The sequence below is a fragment of the Peromyscus eremicus genome, chromosome 8b (assembly GCF_949786415.1).
Source record: "Peromyscus eremicus chromosome 8b, PerEre_H2_v1, whole genome shotgun sequence".
Lineage (NCBI taxonomy): Eukaryota > Metazoa > Chordata > Mammalia > Rodentia > Cricetidae > Peromyscus > Peromyscus eremicus.
The window spans coordinates 12,720,349-12,739,547 of record NC_081424.1 but is presented as its reverse complement, the minus strand read 5'-3'; the positions used below and the strand labels follow the sequence as shown (position 1 = coordinate 12,739,547).

The 19,199-nt window shown below is 45.0% G+C and overlaps 1 protein-coding gene and 1 pseudogene across 1 annotated transcript; both read left to right on the top strand.

The window, feature by feature from the left end:
• Positions 1–10,191: 10,191 nt before the first annotated feature.
• On the top strand, positions 10,192–12,912 carry LOC131918766 (uncharacterized protein C9orf85 homolog; annotated as a pseudogene).
• Positions 12,913–13,481: 569 nt separating this feature from the next.
• LOC131918746 (sodium-dependent glucose transporter 1A-like) lies at positions 13,482–18,341 on the top strand. Its single transcript, XM_059272951.1, is given in 4 exon segments — positions 13,482–13,849; positions 15,013–15,129; positions 17,125–18,109; positions 18,111–18,341. Coding segments are annotated over 4 exon segments (1,434 nt in total). The 5' UTR covers positions 13,482–13,683; the 3' UTR covers positions 18,277–18,341.
• The last annotated feature ends 858 nt before the right edge of the window (positions 18,342–19,199 follow it).

Here is a 19,199-nt window from a genome sequence, read left to right as displayed (position 1 = left end):
TTTATTTATTAATGTACAAATAAAATCACATTTCAGTACAAATAAAATATCACCATACAGAAGGTTAAAGAAACTAGAGTTATTTAATTTGTGGGTAAAACCACTATCTGACTGGAATCTCCAGCTCACTCCTGCTTGATCTGGCCATTCCTCCCTTTCCAGACCCCGCCCTTTCAGAAAAACTGCCAAGCAGTAGCTCCCCAATTGCACAATCCCCGCCTAAAGTGTTATAATTGGGCACAAACCCAACTTGTGGAGGACAGGTCAAGGCCCAGCGCCTACAGGGTATTTAAGCCCCCTCCTTTAGAACGGCCATGTGATTTTGCCACTGACCCCTTCCCCGCCCCTGTCTGGAGGCTGGAGGACTGACCAGGGAGGTGTTTGGATCAAATATACCTGGTCTTCTACTTTTTAACTTGGTTTGGTCTGGCTTACTGCGTCAGCAGAGAAACGGACTATCAGGGTACAGAAAACCTATCAACCACCACCATGTAGAAGAGTAACCTTACCACTGAGACAGTTCATGGTGGTGACCTAGAGTCCACATTAACTTTAGTGAGGGAGGGAACAGAGAAGGACAGACAGAGCTGACAGACTGGGAGAGGAGATGGGGGGGAAATGGAGTCACCAAAGGATGATCCCAATATCAAAGAGCAGGTATAATGGAAATGATGAAGAAGGAATTAAAGGGATGGGAAATTGTAGCAAGAAATGAGAATGCTGGGTTTTAAGATCTCAAAGTAAAGCCATTGCCAAAGATGATGTTTTGAGCATTGGTGTTAAGCCTGTGGAAACAAAGTTGTGTGGCGTGAACACTCAATCTTAGACCAAAGCCACTGGCTGGAGTGCCTGACAGATGTCCAGGAATGATCTGGGAGGTCCACAGCTATGACATGCATAGACAAAAGATGGTAGAAATTCCCAGCTATGGAGTGGATGGGGAGGCAATGGAGTGTGAGGGGGAGCTCCTGTCTTTGGATTTAAAAAGACAGCTGACTATGAATTAGAGATTTTTGAAAACCTGAATTTTAAGTTTTATGTTTATCTATAAAAGACTGAGAACTTTCAATACTAAATCTGACAGTATGAATCATAATTTTCAAGTTAGGTTTTATGAGTAAGTTAGAATTTGTCTGTTTTCCCCTAAAAATTCTTTTATCCTGTGTAGGACTAGTAACAGTTGGTCATAATTTTTCTTCTGATTTCCTCAATGGCCGACATGGCCAGCATAATCTGGCATGTAAACATCTATTGGATGAAATGATACCACAGATTATACAATTTCCTGTTTCCTTAGTGTCATGAAACAAATACTGACTTGTTCTGTAGTTAGGATTCAGCAAATAATAAGCAACCCTTGACAGAAGTCAGCAAGTGGGTAATCTACAGGAATAAGGGTTTTTGTTGTGTTGTGATTTTTTTTGTAACAAAAACAAAAAATCCTCCCGGTTTGGTTCTTGACCAACAATCTTATGAAACGATGTTTTCTCATTATAAGTAATCAGTGATGTAGAGAACGAGGAGGTTTTCCGGTGGATAGGACAGATTTTAGACAGATGATAAACACATCACACTGTTGGCTTGAGTGAAGCAAATGGAACAAAGCTGCCGCCTGATAACGGTACAACCTCTCTCCGATCACATGACTTTACTCGACAATCATGCAGTCTCCAGGCGGGAATTCGGGCTGATGGACGTTTGAAGCCGCAGTTTTGAACCCACACGTGTGCCTTGAGCTATTTGGCTGTTGACAGGGCCAGTGATTGCTGACTGACCTTGGGCGAGCTCTGTAGACACCTGGCTAAGGTGACAGCAGAGTATGGTGAGGATTGACAGGGCTCCGGGAGCCTGTTCCAGAGCTTCAGCAAGTGTCCGTAGCCTGAAAGCTGAATAACAGACCGGGAGAGCGCAGGAGTGGACAGAGGGCAGGGATGCCTGCCGGCCTGTGAGGACGACCTCCCCTCGGGGTTCCCTCAAGCTTAGCAGCACAGGCTTTTGAGCGGCTGTTGCCAGGCTTCAGTTGCTGCTCCAAGTCGCGCGGCGGCGTTCGGTTTCCTGGGCAACCAGCACGCCTTCCGGTCCGACTCTGGCTCTTGGTTGGCCAGAGGCCTGATTCCCTCCCGCGACCGCAGGCGATTCTTGAAGATGGAGAGAGAAGGTTCTCAGCGGCCAGCCGGGGCCAGGGTCGAAGTCCAGCCGCCCGAGGTCCTGAGTCGGGACGATCCCCGGGGGCAGGTGGTGCCTGGAGGGACCTCGGAGCCTGGAGGAGCCGGAGCGCAGAGCCCCGGAGCGTCCGCCCGCAGCAAGAGCTCTCCGCAGGCGCCGAGCTGGAGCTGGACCTGAAGACCGGGAGCGCCGGGCCCGCGGCTGCCGCACAGCGGCTCCACCGGCCGGAGACCCCGGCGGAGAGCGAGCCGGCCGCGGCGGCCTCCCGGCGGAGGAGCCGGGCCAGGAGCGCGCTGCGCTGGTTCTCCACCGCGGTCCTGTATGCCGCCTTCCTGGGGCTGGTGAGAGCTGAGGCTGCGTCCCTGCCAGTGTGGGTGCGAGCCTCCTGCAGGCGACCTGCCTTCCCAGCGGGACTCTCACCTTCACTGCCTGCATGCTGTGTTACCTTAGGCACTGTAGTTAGTCCTCCCGGGCTTCGCTTTCGCCAGCTAACACAGTTCTAATCTTGGAGGGTCGCTGTCAAGAGCGCGGTTGATTTAACCTAACATGTTTCCCGGGTACAGCCTATCTTTGTAGGGCTCCTCTGAGTACTGGGGAGACAGAAAGCAGGCTGCCCGGGTCTGTAGCCACAGCCGTCTAAACCTTAGTTATTATACAGAAAAATCTACTTTTGGGGATCTTCTCTTTCTGGTGGCTTGACTAAATTACGCCAATCGGTTGAATTTACGGATGGGGAAATAATGGCAAGAGGGAAAAAAATCACTTTTCTGGACCGTACGGCTGGTTAAGTGGCAGAGCTGAGAACACCTCTTAATTGGCCAACAACCCTCTTCAAATCAACTCCTCCATTGCATAAGTGATTTTCATGGAGCAAAGTGCAAGGCTTGAGTGCTTTTTGCAAACCCTTGAGCTACCCATCAATTCAGTATTTGTGGCCAACCATCCCCCTTCCCCATCACTTCATGATTGTGATTCAGGGGAGTTGGGAGGCAGAGTCCTCTGGGGAGTCAGTCATTCTCTCCTAGACTCTGAGCCACAGTCATTTCTTAGATTGTACTGATGGGGCTGGAGAAAGAATTCCCTGAACGTGCTTTTCTGAGCACTCACTGGGCGGGTGGGAGTCCTTGGAAACATGAAGTGCTTTTCCTCTTCTTGTATCAGCTCCCCGCTGTGTACCTGGGCTCATGCTGGGCCTTAGTCCTGGACCAATGCCGCCTATGTAAGAGCAGAGTGGTGCATTTAGAACCAACAGTTCTTGAAATGTTGTTGCAGGATATTTGATCGTACCGTGACACTCTGAGACTCTTAATATAGTTAACCTTGAATTGGGGGCAGAGTCAATGACTAGCTGACTGGAGTTTGCCATAGAGATTTTTGGAAGACCCAGGCTACAAAACACTAGAGAGGCACAGGAAAGAGTAGAAAGGGGCTTAGAAAGATTCTCCGACCATTTGATCTGGGAAGTGTGGAGACAGAGAGGGTCGGTTGTTTGTTCTTCCAATGCTTTCTTGATCTCTCAGGTTTTTACCCCAATATCTGACTCCTGAGTTTTTATTAATAATAGAACCATTTAGATACATGCTTCCAGATGTAAATGAATTAGAAACTTTATTAAGAGTCTAAGGAAGCCGGGCGGTGGTGGCGCACGCCTTTAATCCCAGCACTCGGGAGGCAGAGCCAGGCGGATCTCTGTGAGTTCGAGGCCAGCCTGGTCTACAAGGTGAGTTCCAGGAAAGGCGCAAAGCTACACAGAGAAACCCTGTCTCAAAAAACCAAAAAAAAAAAAAAAAAAAAAAAAAGAGTCTAAGGAATTTCTTTTAAAAGACAGCTCCTTAGACTTTAGGTCTTGTTATACCTATTAAAAAGAAGAGCCTGGAAAAGTCTGTTTTTGCATATTCTTTATACAAATGAAAGTTGCAGGAACATCTGTGTCAGTATCTGTAGGCAGAACAAAATGTCACATGCAGAAGGAGCGTTTTTATTGCAGTTCATGTACAACCTTTGCCCATTTCTGGGCATTGGCAGTCTGATGAACAGAGTGCCTGTCTGCTCAGGCTCTTTTCCAGAATATTCTCTCAGCTTGCAGTTTGCTGACATGTTAAGGTAGGTGACTGTGTCCTAACCAAGGAGGTAGTTTTAGGCACTTTCTGTTACCACAGGAATGGCCGTTTCGTCTGTTTGTGGAATTCAAATGTCAATGACCGGTTAGTTTTCTAGTTCTTTCAACTTTCTTCATGTTTTGTTACATCAGTTCCTACGGGTCGATGAAAATATTCATGAGTCTTGAGGCGATACAATGGACCAGCGAGTCAGTTATGATGATCACTAGGAGGATAGTGCTGAGTAACTGAAATGGGTTAAGATCAACAATACAGTTCATGCAATAGGTGATCGATAAAATTCGACTCCCATTGGTCTTAATTGTTAGGATGGTGATCAAGGCCCACATAAGACTGCCTGATATAGCCAAATGGCACACACCTTTAATCCCAGCTCTGGGGATGGGGTGGCAGACAGATCTCTGAGTTTGAAGCCAGTGTGGTCTACAGAATGAGTTCCAGGACAGACAAGGCTACACAAAGAAACCCTGTCTCAGGGAAAAAAAAAAAAAAAGATTGCCTGTTGTAAAGAAGCATCCAACTTTGGCATGGTGGCACATGCCTGTAATCTCAGCACTTAGAAAGTGAGGCAGATTATCAGGGATTTAGCATCATCTCAGCTACATATGAAGTCTGAGACTAGTCTGAGCTCCATGGGGCTCTACCTAAAAAACAAAACAAAATCCTTTGCTTTCCTGAAGAAAATTACTAATTTAGTAAGTTCCACAGACAGCACAGCCCCATCAACATTGAGTTTAGTCTGAAATCCTACATGCATTAGGATTAAGAACAACCAGTAATTAAGAACTGGCCTGAAGCCGGGCGGTGGTAGTACATGTCTTTAATTCTAGCACCTGAGAGGCAGAGCCAGGTGGATCTCTGTGAATTCGAGGCCAGCCTGGTCTAAAGAGCGAGATCCAGGACAGGCACCAAAACTACACAGAGAAACCCTATCTTGAAAAAAACAAAACAAACAAACTAACAAAAAACGAACTGACCTGAAGCATGGCTGAGGATATCTGTAGTAAGTCTGAGGTCCACACTAAGACATAAAATTAAAAAAAAAATGTTAAAACTTCACAGCAAACCAAAAGCTAGCAGTTAGGTTTTACCAAATTTCAACACCTTTGTGGTATTATCTGATTACACTTTCAAAATACTGTGAATTAAGTGCAAATAACCTCACTGTTTTCATTCACTCATGAAGTTTGCCCAACACTTTAAAATGGCTACAGAATTAAAACCTTTAAGAAGTCAAAATGTACTCTACATACTACACTTTTTTTATGGGCTGTGTTAGTATCTTCCATGGCAAGATCCCCAAACTACTGTAAAAATGCACTGTAAAATCGATAACTAGTTGCTGCAGAGATGCTGTGGTGCACAGCTCTTACAGGGGCCACAGTTTGTTTCCTAGCGTCCAGGTTAGGCTCTTCACAACCACCAGTACCTCTAGCTATGGGGTCTGATCCGTTTGTCCTCTGTGGGCACCTGCACATCCCCCCTCCACAGCACATACATACACCTAATTAAGAAATAAAACTTTTTTTTTCAATTAACAGGCACTTGATTGATTCCTTGAAAATAACACTGTTAAAAAAATTACCAAGAAACCAAAAAAAAAAAATTACCAAGGATTTGTAAAGTTTGATACCTTAGTGTTAAGTTTATCTTCCAGAGGGAGAAAAACTTCTTATAAATTGACTTCTTTTGTCCTTTTGTGATCCCTTGATGACCAAAGAAAAGTCTAAACAAATTACGTTTCATGTTTCCTGCCTTAATAAAAAGCTAAAAGAGAATTTTCTTCTTTCTTTCTTTCCCTTCTCCCTCCTCCTCTTTTTGACAAAACCTCTATACCTGGCTGGTCCTGAACTCATTCTGTAGCCGATAATGACCTTGAACTCCTAAGGTATGGGGATAATAGCTGTGTGCCAGCATGCTCAGTTTGTGAAGAACTGTGGATGAGGCCAGGCCTTTACGAGAGCTAGGCAAGTGCTCTACCAACTGAACTATATTCCCATCCCCAAAGCTAAAAACTCCAAACCAAGAACTAATACGCTAACCAAGAGCTATCACCTTTGACGTGTAGCTCTTCCAAACCTTCTCGAAAAGCATGATGAGGAAGCTGTTCACAGGTGTTCTACTGCAGACATTGCTGAGATCTGTGCAGTGTTCTCTCTCCATCTGGTCCATATGGCATCACCCTCGGGACCACTTTAAGATTGGCAGTGGAGTTCTGACTTCCATGTGGACTCTACTTTTTTGGCTTCAGCATCTGCTTCTTCCACTGTTCTTGTGGTTTGAAAACCTTAAGTGTTTTCACAGTCTCCAAATCTAGCGTAAGCTCACTGCAGCACTGTCCGGCATCCTGCTGCTGACCCACATTCCGGGTGTAGGAAACTAAACAGTTCTGCAAGGAGAACACCAAAGGCAAAGGCCAGCCCCACAGTATTAGTCACTCCTGTCCATACATGCTGGAGCAAAGGTCTAAGGATGCTCCTCTAGCAAGCAACATTCCATTGCTCCTGAGAGATAGGGTCCAATTCCCCTATATAACTCACCCTTCAGGGAAACCCTCGGGAAAGGCATCCAAAATGCATGGTTTTAGAATACAATTTACAATATATTTTGTGTGTGTGTTTGCAGCATGGTGTGCGTGTGGAGGTCAGAGGTTATCTTTGGGAGTCCGTTCACTCCTTCCACTGTGTAGGTTCCCCGGGGCAGAATTCAGACTGTCAGGGTTAGTAGCGCTTGCCTTTCCCTGCTGAGCTGTGTCTCTGATCCTGAAAAATCTAGACACAGCATCAGAAATCTCTCTTGTATGACAACAGACGACTCCAGATTCCTTTAATTTACTTGCCAAAAGCACACAAGTAAGAGCCATCAACACGGAGCCAATGCTGTATCTGACATAGAGACAGAATGCCACAGTGGCCGTGCCTTGTCTTTAGAGACGCACTTAATGATTGACCAGCATTTGTGGGGAGAAACATGTACCTTTTGATATTCTTCTTTCTGCAAAAACATTAAATTATTTTGTCACCTTCGACAGCTCCTCTGTCCCAAATCCTGCTCCTCTGTCCCAAGCAGGAGGAGCTGTAGAAAGTTCTCAGTAAGGGAACACGGCTCACCAGAAAGAAAAAGCCTCAGTATCCCCGAGTGGGCTGAGAGTGGACTGTAGGCTCAGCAGTCAGAGAATCACTGTCAGGGACCAAATCAGCTCCTTGCTGTTCTTCACGGTGGTGACTGAGAGGTCTCCATTTTCTCAGTTGGTCTGGTAACAGGAGCCATATGAACTTAGACAACCACTTAATATAATTGCTCGAAAGCCTTGATATGGCAGGCTTGGCATCCACCAGTCTGGGTGCTTGCAGACCAAGTGCTGGCTGTTCCCATGAATACATCACGTGGCCCTTCCTTTCCCCTGGGAAGTTTTCCTAATGTGTGCAGGAGCATGTCCAGAGAAACAGCAGTATCTTCATGGGATGCTGGGTTGAAACTTGGACCTCCTCATCTTCCCGTGAGCTGAGCCCCAGCGCCTCAGGCATCCTTTCATTAGAGCTCCACTGTCCAGCAGTAAAGCAAAGGAAAGGAATTAGGAGGAACATTGTTTTCTCCATCACCATACCCTAGACCCAATGTGGAGGGAGGAAGTCTATAACAATAAGTTTGTTCCACTAATTTATGTGAAATATTAATGTTCCCACTCACCTTTCAGAGTGGCTTCTCACTCCCCTGAACCCCTGGAGCATTTGATCGGCTGTAGGATTCATCTTTCCCCTAACTAAGTGTTCACTGCAAATGACATACCAGTGCCCTGAGACTACAGAGACCAAACGCCCAGTATCCCTGTTAGAAACATCAGCTAGTGACTAGGTTGTTAGTTGAAAAGGTCATATTGTCATTCATTACCAGGGAGTGTAGGAAGCAAGGGGTGGAGTTGTCTAGCATATCCAGAAGAGCCTTCCATCCTCTGGAGTGTGATGATGAGTCACTGGACACCTGGAACATCACTGGCAATAGTAATGTGTTTCCTGGCTGGGAGCACCTAGCCCACAACCCCATCATTATTCTGGTTTCTTGCTACAGCGTTAGCTTTTCCTGTATCCGCACATTATGGTCCCAAATATTTCCCTCAGAGGAAAGGGGAGGGGTTGGGACACCAGGTATTAGAAAGGAAAAGTAACAAGGCTTGTGTGATGATAGAGAAGGTCCCACCATGTGATCTTAGAGAAGTGACCCATAATTATAAGGGTGTCTACTTTCTGGGGAGAAATGTCCCTGACCAGCTTTTCCTAAGGTCTCCTGCACAGGCACAATTAGAGCAGACAGGAGCAGTCCATTCCAGTTAAGAGATACAGATACAAGACTGAAGGCCCAGAAGTTTTTGCTGCAGAGAAAGAAACAAAATAAAACAAAACAAAACAAAACAAAACAAAAAACCTGGAATGGCCTCTTCTGAGAGTGAAGGGTTGTAAGTTTATGGTGGTGTTTCTAAAAGCCCCATTCTCCAGACTCTAGATCATGGAAATCCTGGCTAGCATCAGTTAGTGGGTGTAATGAGCTTTTTTCATCCTAGACAAAATATACTTTGGTGGAATCCCTTAAAGCCATGACTACTGAGTAGAGTTATAGTTTATGAGAGTGCAAGATATGTGAGTTTCTATCAGTAAGGATGCAGCCCTTTTAAAAAAGATATCACTCATGTTGTATGGGTATGCCTGTATGCATTTGTGTATACCATGTGTGTGCAGGTGTTCATGGAGTCCAGAAGAGGGTGTCAGCTCTCCTGGAACTGAGTAACGGGAGATAATGAGCCATCTCGTGTGGGTGCTGGGAACTGAACCTGGGTCCTCTGCAAGGGCAGCAAGCACTTACCCACTGAATCTTTCCAGTCCCAGGATACACCCTTGAAGTGACTACTCACAGGGTTTAGTCTATGCTCTCCAGTGGGAGTGGACATAGTTGCCATCAGTTGGTAACACCCGGGACTGCGCCCTCTAGCTGGTTCACACGTGTGCCCTAATGCCACTGTGCAGAGAAACAGGCACTGCTGTTGCTGGAGAGCTCTCTGTGAGCGCTCCACGGGAAAGCATCCTTTTCTTCTGGGGCAGGCTGTCACATAGCCCAGGTTGGCCTCACATCCACTGTGTAGCCAACAATGACATTCAATTTTTAGTCCTCCTACCTCCACCTCCCAGATGCTAAGATTCCAGGCCTGTGTCATCACACCCAGTTTATGAAAATTAAATTCTCTAATATCACAGCTACATAGCTCCAGCCTTTCTGTATGGGAAAGGCTCATACTGGAAATAACCTCTGTGGGCATCAGGTGAACGTCCACCCACGAGGGTTTAAAGCATGAAGCTTCTGGTAACATATCACTTAAGGCTTTTATAGTGTCAACCAAACTTAAGGGTTTGACAAACCAAACATTGGTTAGGAGCCTCCTTTCATATCCATCCACGGATGCTTGGTTATGTTCTGGGTCATTTCAGCTCTGCACGGTGAGTCTTAGAGTACAGAGCTTTCGAGGTTGCAAGCTTTAAAGACAGCGAGCACCAGGCAGACATGCCAAGCGCACGATTGGCCATGGATTTCCATCCCTTAAACATCAGTTTTGCTCTTCCACTTCAGGTGCCTAGAATTGTTCATTAAATAGATTATGGTAGATCATTAAACTTGGATCAATCTTGTGGAGCTCATTCAAACCACATAGCTTAATAATTTTACCACTGGCTATTTAGCATGAAAATCTGCAAGTCATTTCCTTGGTACTTAATTCTTATTGTGTTTGCTGCTGGGTTAAACATCAGCTTGATGTTTATGAGCCACTGGTTTCTTCATTAGAAGTCTGAGAATTCCTACCCAGCCCAATGGAACGATCTTAAAGTTACAGAATCCTGTTCTTGTCAGAGTCTCTGCCATGAATGCCCTTGAATGCCACACTGAGAGTGTCTTGGTAAAGACCCCTCAAACAATGAACTGTAAGTGACAACACTAAAAGTGGCCATGGTCGGAGACTATAAAATAGTGATGCACTCAGCAAGAAAAGTTGTTTATGTTGATGAGCTACAATTCTATGTGGTGGATCTTGCTGTGTTGCCCATGTTGACCAAAACTCGTGCTCTGCATTGACCCTCCTGCCAGCTTCCTGATTATCTAGGACTCCAGGCAGGGCCACTCTGCCTGACTCTTGTATATAACACCTCCTGGTTAGCTAGGACTCCAGGCAGGGCCACTCTGCCTGACTCTTGTATATAACAGCCTCCTGATTAGCTAGGACTCCAGGCAGGGCCACTCTGCCTGACTCTTGTATATAACACCTCTTGATTAGCTAGGACTCCAGGCAGGGCCACTCTGCCTGACTCTTGTATATAACAGCCTCCTGATTAGCTAGGACTCCAGGCAGGGCCACTCTGCCTGACTCTCGAATATGATACTTACACATAACAATTAGGATTGATGCTCTACTAGAACTTGTATTTTTATGAATGTTACATAATTTCTGAGACACATTAAAAATAACACACCCCCACAAAAACAACTGAAAATTATAGCATTACTTAATTTTTAGCAGCATTTCCCATGTAATTAATATAACAAATTAGCCCAATTAATTTACTTTCTCTAGTTTTGTTAAGAGAATTATCTCTTTGAGACATGCCAAGGATCCACTGGGACACAGGGATAATGAGAATCCCCGTTTTCTAGGCAAAATGCCTCAAGTTTAAAGTAAAATCCTCCACGATATCAAGACCCTGCCACGCTGACGGGGGAAGGAGGCTGTAGTGCATAGAACTAATGTACTAATATTAAAAAGAAAAAGAAGGAGCCAGCCAGCATGATAAGAAAACCTTATTGTAGTTTTGCAGTGTACTTTAGAAACTAATGCTCAAATTTTAGAAAAATTTGTAAGTAGTTCCCTTCCAATCTCAACAAATATAGTCACATGTCTACAACCTTCTATAATGTTCTTATCTGTTCAGTTTTTGCCCTATTTCCTCATCTTATTTTTTAACTTATCATATACTTTAGTACAAAAATTGCTGCATTTTCCCCTTAAAACAAGTACCATTGTGTTCTGAGATGACCCTTCCTGAGGCACATCTTATCTTTCTTGTACATGTCTTCTTTTTAGTAGTTTTCATTTCATGCATTAATTAAAATTTAATTTTTAAGTTCTTTTTAATTGTGTATATGTGTGTGTTCATGTGGGTATGTGCACATGAGAGCAGGTGCCTGAAGAGGCTGGAGGTGTAAGATTCCTCCAGAGCTGGAGTTTTAGTCATTGTGGGCTGCCAGTGTGGGTCCTGGGAACCAAACTGGGGTCTTTGCAAGGGCAGTAAATGCTTTTAACCTCTGAGCCATCTGCCAGCCTCCTCATGAATTAATTAGTTTTTAATCTTTGCTCTCAGGTGCTGTCCATATTTTGAGACAAGGTCTCTCACCTGACATAGAAATCAATGAGGTTGGCTGGCCAGCGAGCCCAGGGAGCTGTCTGTCTCTGATTTCCCCAGCTCTGAGATTACAAGAGCATGTCATCATACCCAGTTTTTTAAAACGTGAATCTGGAGTTCTAACTCAGGCCTCATGCTGGAGCGGCAAGCTCTCTACCCCTGACCCCTGTTGTTTTCAATCTGGAGGCAATGTCTCACTGGATTACTCAGGCTAACCCTGAGCTCAGGCTAGCCCAGGGGGGTCCTGAATTCTCTACTCTCTTGTTTCAGGCTTCTGAGGTGCAAGGTTTATAAACCTGTGCCATGATGCCAGGGTGAAGAATTATCTTGTTAAGTTTAATTCTTAACAACTGCACAAAGTACATTTGAAACTATGCAAAACCTACTCAACCTGGTCGATAGTCTCAACCTGGGGTGGGAACCTTCCCCTTGGCTGTAAAGTAAAGGCTGCAGTGACTTGAGGTCCTTGTGATTTAGTGGTGAGTTGCCAGAAAGGCACCGAGGCTCAATCCAGGTTTCAGAAGCACCAGAATACGTTCACCTTCAAAAAATGACTAGTTTGATAAAAGAAAACTAAGGCAAACCTTCGTGATGGAGCATGCCAGCGCTGCAAAGAAGTTCCTAATGTGCATAAAATACAGCAAATACAAACCGCTGTCGAAGCCTAAGAAGTGTGTCAAATGTGTACCAAAGACAGTGAAGGACTTTTACACATAATGTGTGAAGCACGTGCCTGTGATCTTGAAGTGTGCTAAATGTGGAAAGACAGAAGCTATTGTCCTTGTGTTTAATAAAGAACCAGAAACTTCCTAAAGTCATGGTCTATCCATAGAAGACCCTCAGAGGGAAGGGAGGCCGTGAGGAGGATTTAGATGCTGACAGTGAGTCAGATGACGAAGATGGGGACATGCAGGTGGCCCCACAGCATGGAGTCGGCTGCAGAGGGCTCAGCCAACCCTGGCATCCGATGGGGGAGTCAGGAAGACTGTTCAAAATGGGCAGAACCGACACGTGAGCAATGTAAATTATAACACTTGAATAACAAACAGCTGCATATACAGAATATGTGTGTAAACACTTACTGTGGCATGCTGTATAATCTATGGAAATTGTTTAGAAAAACATACTACCTAATGTCAAACCATCCAGGAAAAATTGGTGACTTTGTCAGAACTATCTCATAGAAAACTGAGATGATTATCTCACAGTGAACACATTTCCATAGCCTGACCTCAGGTGTGTGACTTCCTTAGTAAAAGCCCCCTTGCATCTTTTTTTTGTTTGTTTGTTTGTTTTTGTTTTTCGAGACAGGGTTTCTCTGTGTAGCTTTGCGCCTTTCCTGGAACTCACTTGGTAGCCCAGGCTGGCCTCGAACTCACAGAGATCCGCCTGGCTCTGCCTCCCGAGTGCTGGGATTAAAGGCGTGCGCCACGACCGCCCGGCTGCCCCCTTGCATCTTACAAAGCAAAACCGTTTGTTTTTAAACACACACACACACACACACACACACACACACACACACACACACACTACAATCATGTGTAGTGATTTTCCTTCAAAAATATTTTATTTTATATTTTTTTGGAGACAGTGTCTCTCTGTGTAGCCCTGGCTGTCCTAGAACTCTCTGTAGACCAGGCTGGCCTCAAACACAGAGATCTGCCAGCCTCTCCCTCCCAAGTGCTGGGATTAAAGGTGTTTACTACTGCTACCTGGCAAACTATTTTCATATACTACATCCCATTGTTTTTACCTTTTCCTAGCTTGGAAATATATCAGAAAAAAATGTGTGGACTATATAATTAATAACTAGAAAGGAAAATCCAACATTACATAAAAGTAACCCACTGTCTTACATCACCCCCTCTTTTTACGGTTGAACAATCTGTTACCACTCTTTTTAGACATGACTTAAATTATTGTATATCAAAAGCTTTCGTCTTTTTCAATTCTAGGGAATGAGTGTTGCTATCCTGGGACCCACATTTCAAGACCTGGCAGCAAACGTGAACAGAAATATCAGCAGCTTGTCTCTGATATTTGTGGGCCGTGCCTCTGGGTTCTTGTGCGGTACCATGATTGGCGGGATTCTATTTGACCACATGAATCAGTTCTTTCTTTTGGGTGAGTAAACACCACCTTTGCTGTTCTGTGCCTGTCCTGACTCTGCCCTTTGGCTCTCTGTGTGGAGAGCACAGCCTGCAGATGCTTGACAACTAAGTGGCCAGAGCTCTGGTGTCTTTTCTGGCTGCTGGACTTCTAGACTCCTGCCCTAACTTTGGCAGCTGGAAGGAGTCTGGGCTGATCCCTCTGGGAACTTGATCGGCAACCCTGAGCAGTGCTGACCTTTATTGTAATGTAGGCTCTGCTCCAGACTCACACACTGGCTGACCATGAAGCCCTGAGCAGTGCTGACCTTTACCGTAATGTAGGCTCTGCTCCAGACTCACACACTGGCTGACCATGAAGCCCTGAGCAGTGCTGACCTTTACCGTAATGTAGGCTCTGCTCCAGACTCACACACTGGCTGACCATGAAGCTCTGTTTATCTGGGGGTAGGGCAGGGCTTCTGGGTCACAGGGTTCAGAATGACTCCTGGAACCCGGCCATGCTCTGTGGATTCTGATTGAATATGAAGGGCAGGGGACTGTGAGTGAAATGATGTAGACTTGTGTCCCTGTTTCCCAGTGTCACTGAGGAATCCAGACTGTCCCTTCCATCCCCTGAAAAGACAGCAAAACTCTTAGCATAATATTTCTAATAAATTGACACAAGAGAAATTTAGATGAATTATAAGACACAAAGCAAGGAAAATAAGTTTTTGCTGATGAATAAAAAAACTGACTCTTCTTTACTGAAAGCATTGTTAGCCCACATCTAAAAATTCTCTAGTTTCTTAAATGTGTGACAGTAAGTAAATGATTTCTGGCCTGTCTCCTTTGCTATAAAACTTTGCGTTGCTGTATAATTTATTATGATTGTTAATAGTACTGTAAACCGGCTTAGATCATAAGTTACAAAAGCCTTATAGAATTTACATGATTTTGCATTGCCACTGTAGAAGCTGCTACTCTCAGTGTTAATTCATTCTTATTTTTGTATTCTCAGAGGTTTGATGATCCCGAGGAATACAATTTTTTTATAGCTCATTTTCATTTTTTAATATTAAGGTTTATTTCTGCAGTGGGGATCAAACCCAGGGGCTCATGCCTGCTAGACAAGCATGCATTTTACTGCTGAGCTGTGTTCCCAGCTCCCACAGCTGTATTTCTTACCTTTCTTCCCAGGGCTGTCAATGGTGGCAACAACGGTGGGCCTTTATCTCATCCCGTTCTGCAAGACAGCACTCATATTGATCATCACCATGTCTGTCTTTGGGGCTTCCGTGGGCGTTGTGGATACAGGTGTGTGAAGCCTGCAGTGTGGTATGTAGGGGTGGGAACTCTACTGGAAAAGTACAGCAGATGATATCAACTGTCCCATGCATACTTTTGTAATGACACAGATGTGCTGACTTGGTCGTGGGGTCACTCAGACAGAACACCCTTGTAGCAGCTGCACTTGGTGCTGATTATGCAGTGATTTTGAACAGCCAACTATACAATTGGACGTAACGCTTTGTTCTGCGAGAGACTGATTTGCAGGAGCAGCCCTGGGAAAGGCCCTTCTGTGGTTGCAGCTTGGGTGAAATGGGCGTGCGTTAGGGGGTTACATCTTATCATTGTAAAGCAGGAGGGGCAGATGGTTTAGAACAAGCATCATCTGGCTAAGAAAGCATAGACGCAGACATACAGTTAAATACATCCTGTTTTCTGAGCTAAGAGAAACTCTGTGCTGCTTTCTTTCTTTCCTGTTAATTTGTTTCAGAAGTTCCAAATCTCCAAAGGTATAGCTTTTCATTTGTCAATATCTATTTGAAAATGTACGAAATACCACACAGGATATGGACTTTCCTTCAATTCCTGCTGTCTAGCTCTCCCTTGATATTCTTTCTTTTTCCTTTTATTGAAAATAGATTTTTTCCTCACATAATACATCCTGATTACAGTTTTCCCTCTCTCCTCTTCCCAGTTCATCCCTACACCTCTGTCATCTAGATCCACTCCCTTCCTGTTTCTCATTAGAGAGGAACAGGCTCCTAAGGGATAAAGTAAGAAATAATAATAATAATAATAATAATAATAATATAATATAATATAATGTACATTAAGAGAAAAACCTACATATCAGAATTGGACAAAACAAACCAACAGAAGGAAAAGAGCCCAAGAGAAGGCACAAGAAGCAGGCCCACTCATTCACACACTCAAGAATCCCATAACCACACTAAACTGGAAGCCATAATATATATGAAAAGGACCTGGTGCAGATGCGTGCAGGCCCTGTGCATGCTGCCTCAGTCGCTCTGAGTTGATATTTGCTTTGCTCATGTTGATTTAGGGGGCCTTGTTTTCTTGGTGTCCTCCATCCCTTCAGGCTTTTACACTCTTTCTGCCTCCTCTTCAGCTGGGTTTCTGAGCTCTGAGGGGAGGGATCTGATGGAGACATCATCTAGAGCTAAGGGTTCTAAGGTCGGTCAGTCTGTCTGCCTGTCTGTCTGTCTCTGTGTGTGTGGTCACTGGCTGTGGGTCTCTGTGTTTTTTCCCCCACCTCCTGCAGGAAGCTTCTCTGATGAAAGCCAGCAAGTCACTGATCTGCTTCCCTGGCTGGAACATCCCTTGATGGTCTAATGTTATCTGATACATTATGTAATATTTTATAACTCAGGTTTCATATGGTTGCAAAATTACAAAGTAGAATTACATGCTTATTTCAAAGTAACTGGTTAAAATAAAATAGGCAAAGTTTGGATGCTTGTGGTTTTCCCCTTGCCAGTGTTCAGACAGTGTTGTGTGGATTCTGAAAGGTGTGCCTGTTTCCTATAACTGAAACATCTAAGTCTAGAGCACTTGGGTTCCTGATGGAATGTTTTATATTTATTATGTCCCCCACAATTTTCAAGTGGTTGCCAGAAAGCTTTGTCGTTTGGCCTCTATCTGATGATAAAATTGTGCCTAGTTATCACATATATTTCAAACACTTGCAAGGAGTAGGTCTATAGTCTTACTCCCCCGTGTGATGTCAGAACTGTTTATAACAGCCCTTTGTTAGCATGCCTGGCTCCAGGGAGGTGGTGCTTCACCGGCTTGTAGCACTCCAGGTATGAGGCTGAGATATTACAACACAGTTTTCTGGTGTTCATGGGTCAGTTCCTTGATCAGAATCACTTGGGGCCAATGTCGGGTGACTTAGAGTGTCGCAGGTTTTCTGCCTTATGACACAGGCTCAGCTCTTTATCCTGGTAAATGCCAATTTGGTTTTCCCTGCACGAAGTGACATCCCCCATGTTTCATTGGCAGGTGCAAATGTCCTCATCTTGGCTCTTTGGGGGGACAAAGGAGCTCCACACATGCAGGCCTTGCACTTCAGTTTTGCCTTGGGTGCTGTCCTCGCTCCCCTGCTGGCTAAACTGGCCTGGGGGACGACAGCATCCACCCAGAACCACACAGAGACAGACTTGGTCCCTCTGATGCTGAACCGATCCTCTGAAGCCACCTCAGACTCTCTGTTTGCAGCACCTGAGGACATGAACCTGCTGTGGGCATATGCTTCCATCGGCACCTACATTTTAGTAGTCTCTGTCTTTCTGTTTGGTCTGTTTTGTAAGAAACGCTCAAGGCAGAAAAAATCCACCGCAACCGCTGAGGGAGCTCGAAGAGCTAAATATCACAGGGCCCTGCTCTGTCTCCTCTTCCTCTTCTTTTTCTTTTATGTTGGAGCTGAGATAACATTTGGCTCTTATGTTTTCTCCTTTGCCACCACCCATGTTGGCATGGAAGAAAGTGAAGCAGCCGGCTTGAACTCCGTCTTCTGGGGGACCTTTGCAGCCTGCAGGGGCCTGGCCATCTTCTTTGCGACATTCCTACAGCCTGGAACCATGATCGTATTGAGTAACATTGGCAGTCTGACCTCGTCTTTCTTCCTGGTCCTTTTTGACAAGAGCCCTCTTTGTCTCTGGATCGCAACTTCTGTGTACGGAGCCTCCATGGCAACCACGTTTCCCAGTGGAGTTTCCTGGATCGAGCAGTACACCAGCCTAAGTGGGAAATCCGCAGCATTCTTTGTAATCGGTGCTGCTCTGGGAGATATGGCGATTCCTGCAGTAATCGGAATTCTTCAAGGACACTACCCAGAACTTCCCATCGTTCTTTATACATGTCTGGGGTCAGCCATATTCACTGCTGTTTTATTTCCTGTGATGTATAAATTAGCCACCTTACCCCTGGAACGCCAGTGCAAACGGAAAAGAAAAGGCGAGGACCAGAAAGCCTTGTCCATTAGTTCTAGGCTATGAGCAAGAGACTGAATGGGAAGATACAACAACAACAACTAAAAAAAAACAAAATGAAATTGATTTTGAAGTGGTTGGAATGAGTGACCCAATGAGGCCATCTGTAACAGGGTCATCTAGAGATGTTCTGCCGGGACCCACAGAAGTACCCCTCTACTGAGTCCTCCACAGTTAGCAAAGGCAATCCCCTGAGACACTCCTGGACTAAGTGGACATTTACTTAGAGAGGATGAATTGATTAATGACTTCACTGAATAAAGAGTTCAATCAACTAGAGAGTGAAGATTTTTCAATTCCTACTTAGCATTCAAGATTTCCCAGTCTACTTTAGAGAACACTAGATGATTTAGAAATGTTCTGTGATTCTCAGTCACCCATAAGTTACCAAATGGTCTCATATATTAGGATCTTGTTAGGAGACTTGTTTTAGCAGATGAATAAGTAGGTAATGTTTATGGTCTCTGATGGTTTTGATAAACGGCGCTGGTGGCGGCGCTGGTTACCGATGGAAAAGACACGGGCCACGACCACGGCTACCAGAGTTACAAAGAGCTTTATTAGAAAGAAGGAGGGGATAGAAGGGAGGGGAGACAGGCCTGGAGAGAAAGAAAGATGGCGGGAGCAGAGCGAGAACAGAGAGAGCACAGAGAGAGGGAAGGGGTCCGCATCCGGCTTTTTAAAGTGAGTACGTAGTCACCAGTGCCCATTGATGACGTAAGACACAAGACCCCAAGCTGTGCATGCGCCAGAGTGAGGGCAGGATCCTAACAGTCTCCACCTTTCAGAACATATAAAGAAGGCAGTTGGGGTTGGGAAGCCATGGGACATTCCAACAGGTCATATGGATTTGCTCAGCAATGATCACCCACCCACATTCTGTCAAGTGTGCTGGGAGTGTTTTTGTGAAAGCTTTCTTGTAAGGGTCAGATGTTTCCATACCGCTATAGGGCTGGGTCACAGTGTGCCGGTGACAACTGGTTTCAGTTTTTTATTTCTACACAGGAAACACAAAGCAAGGTTTAAATTATGTGTGGCTTCTCGACATGAATCTAACTTTCAGGTCTTCCCTGAGGCACTCAGCAC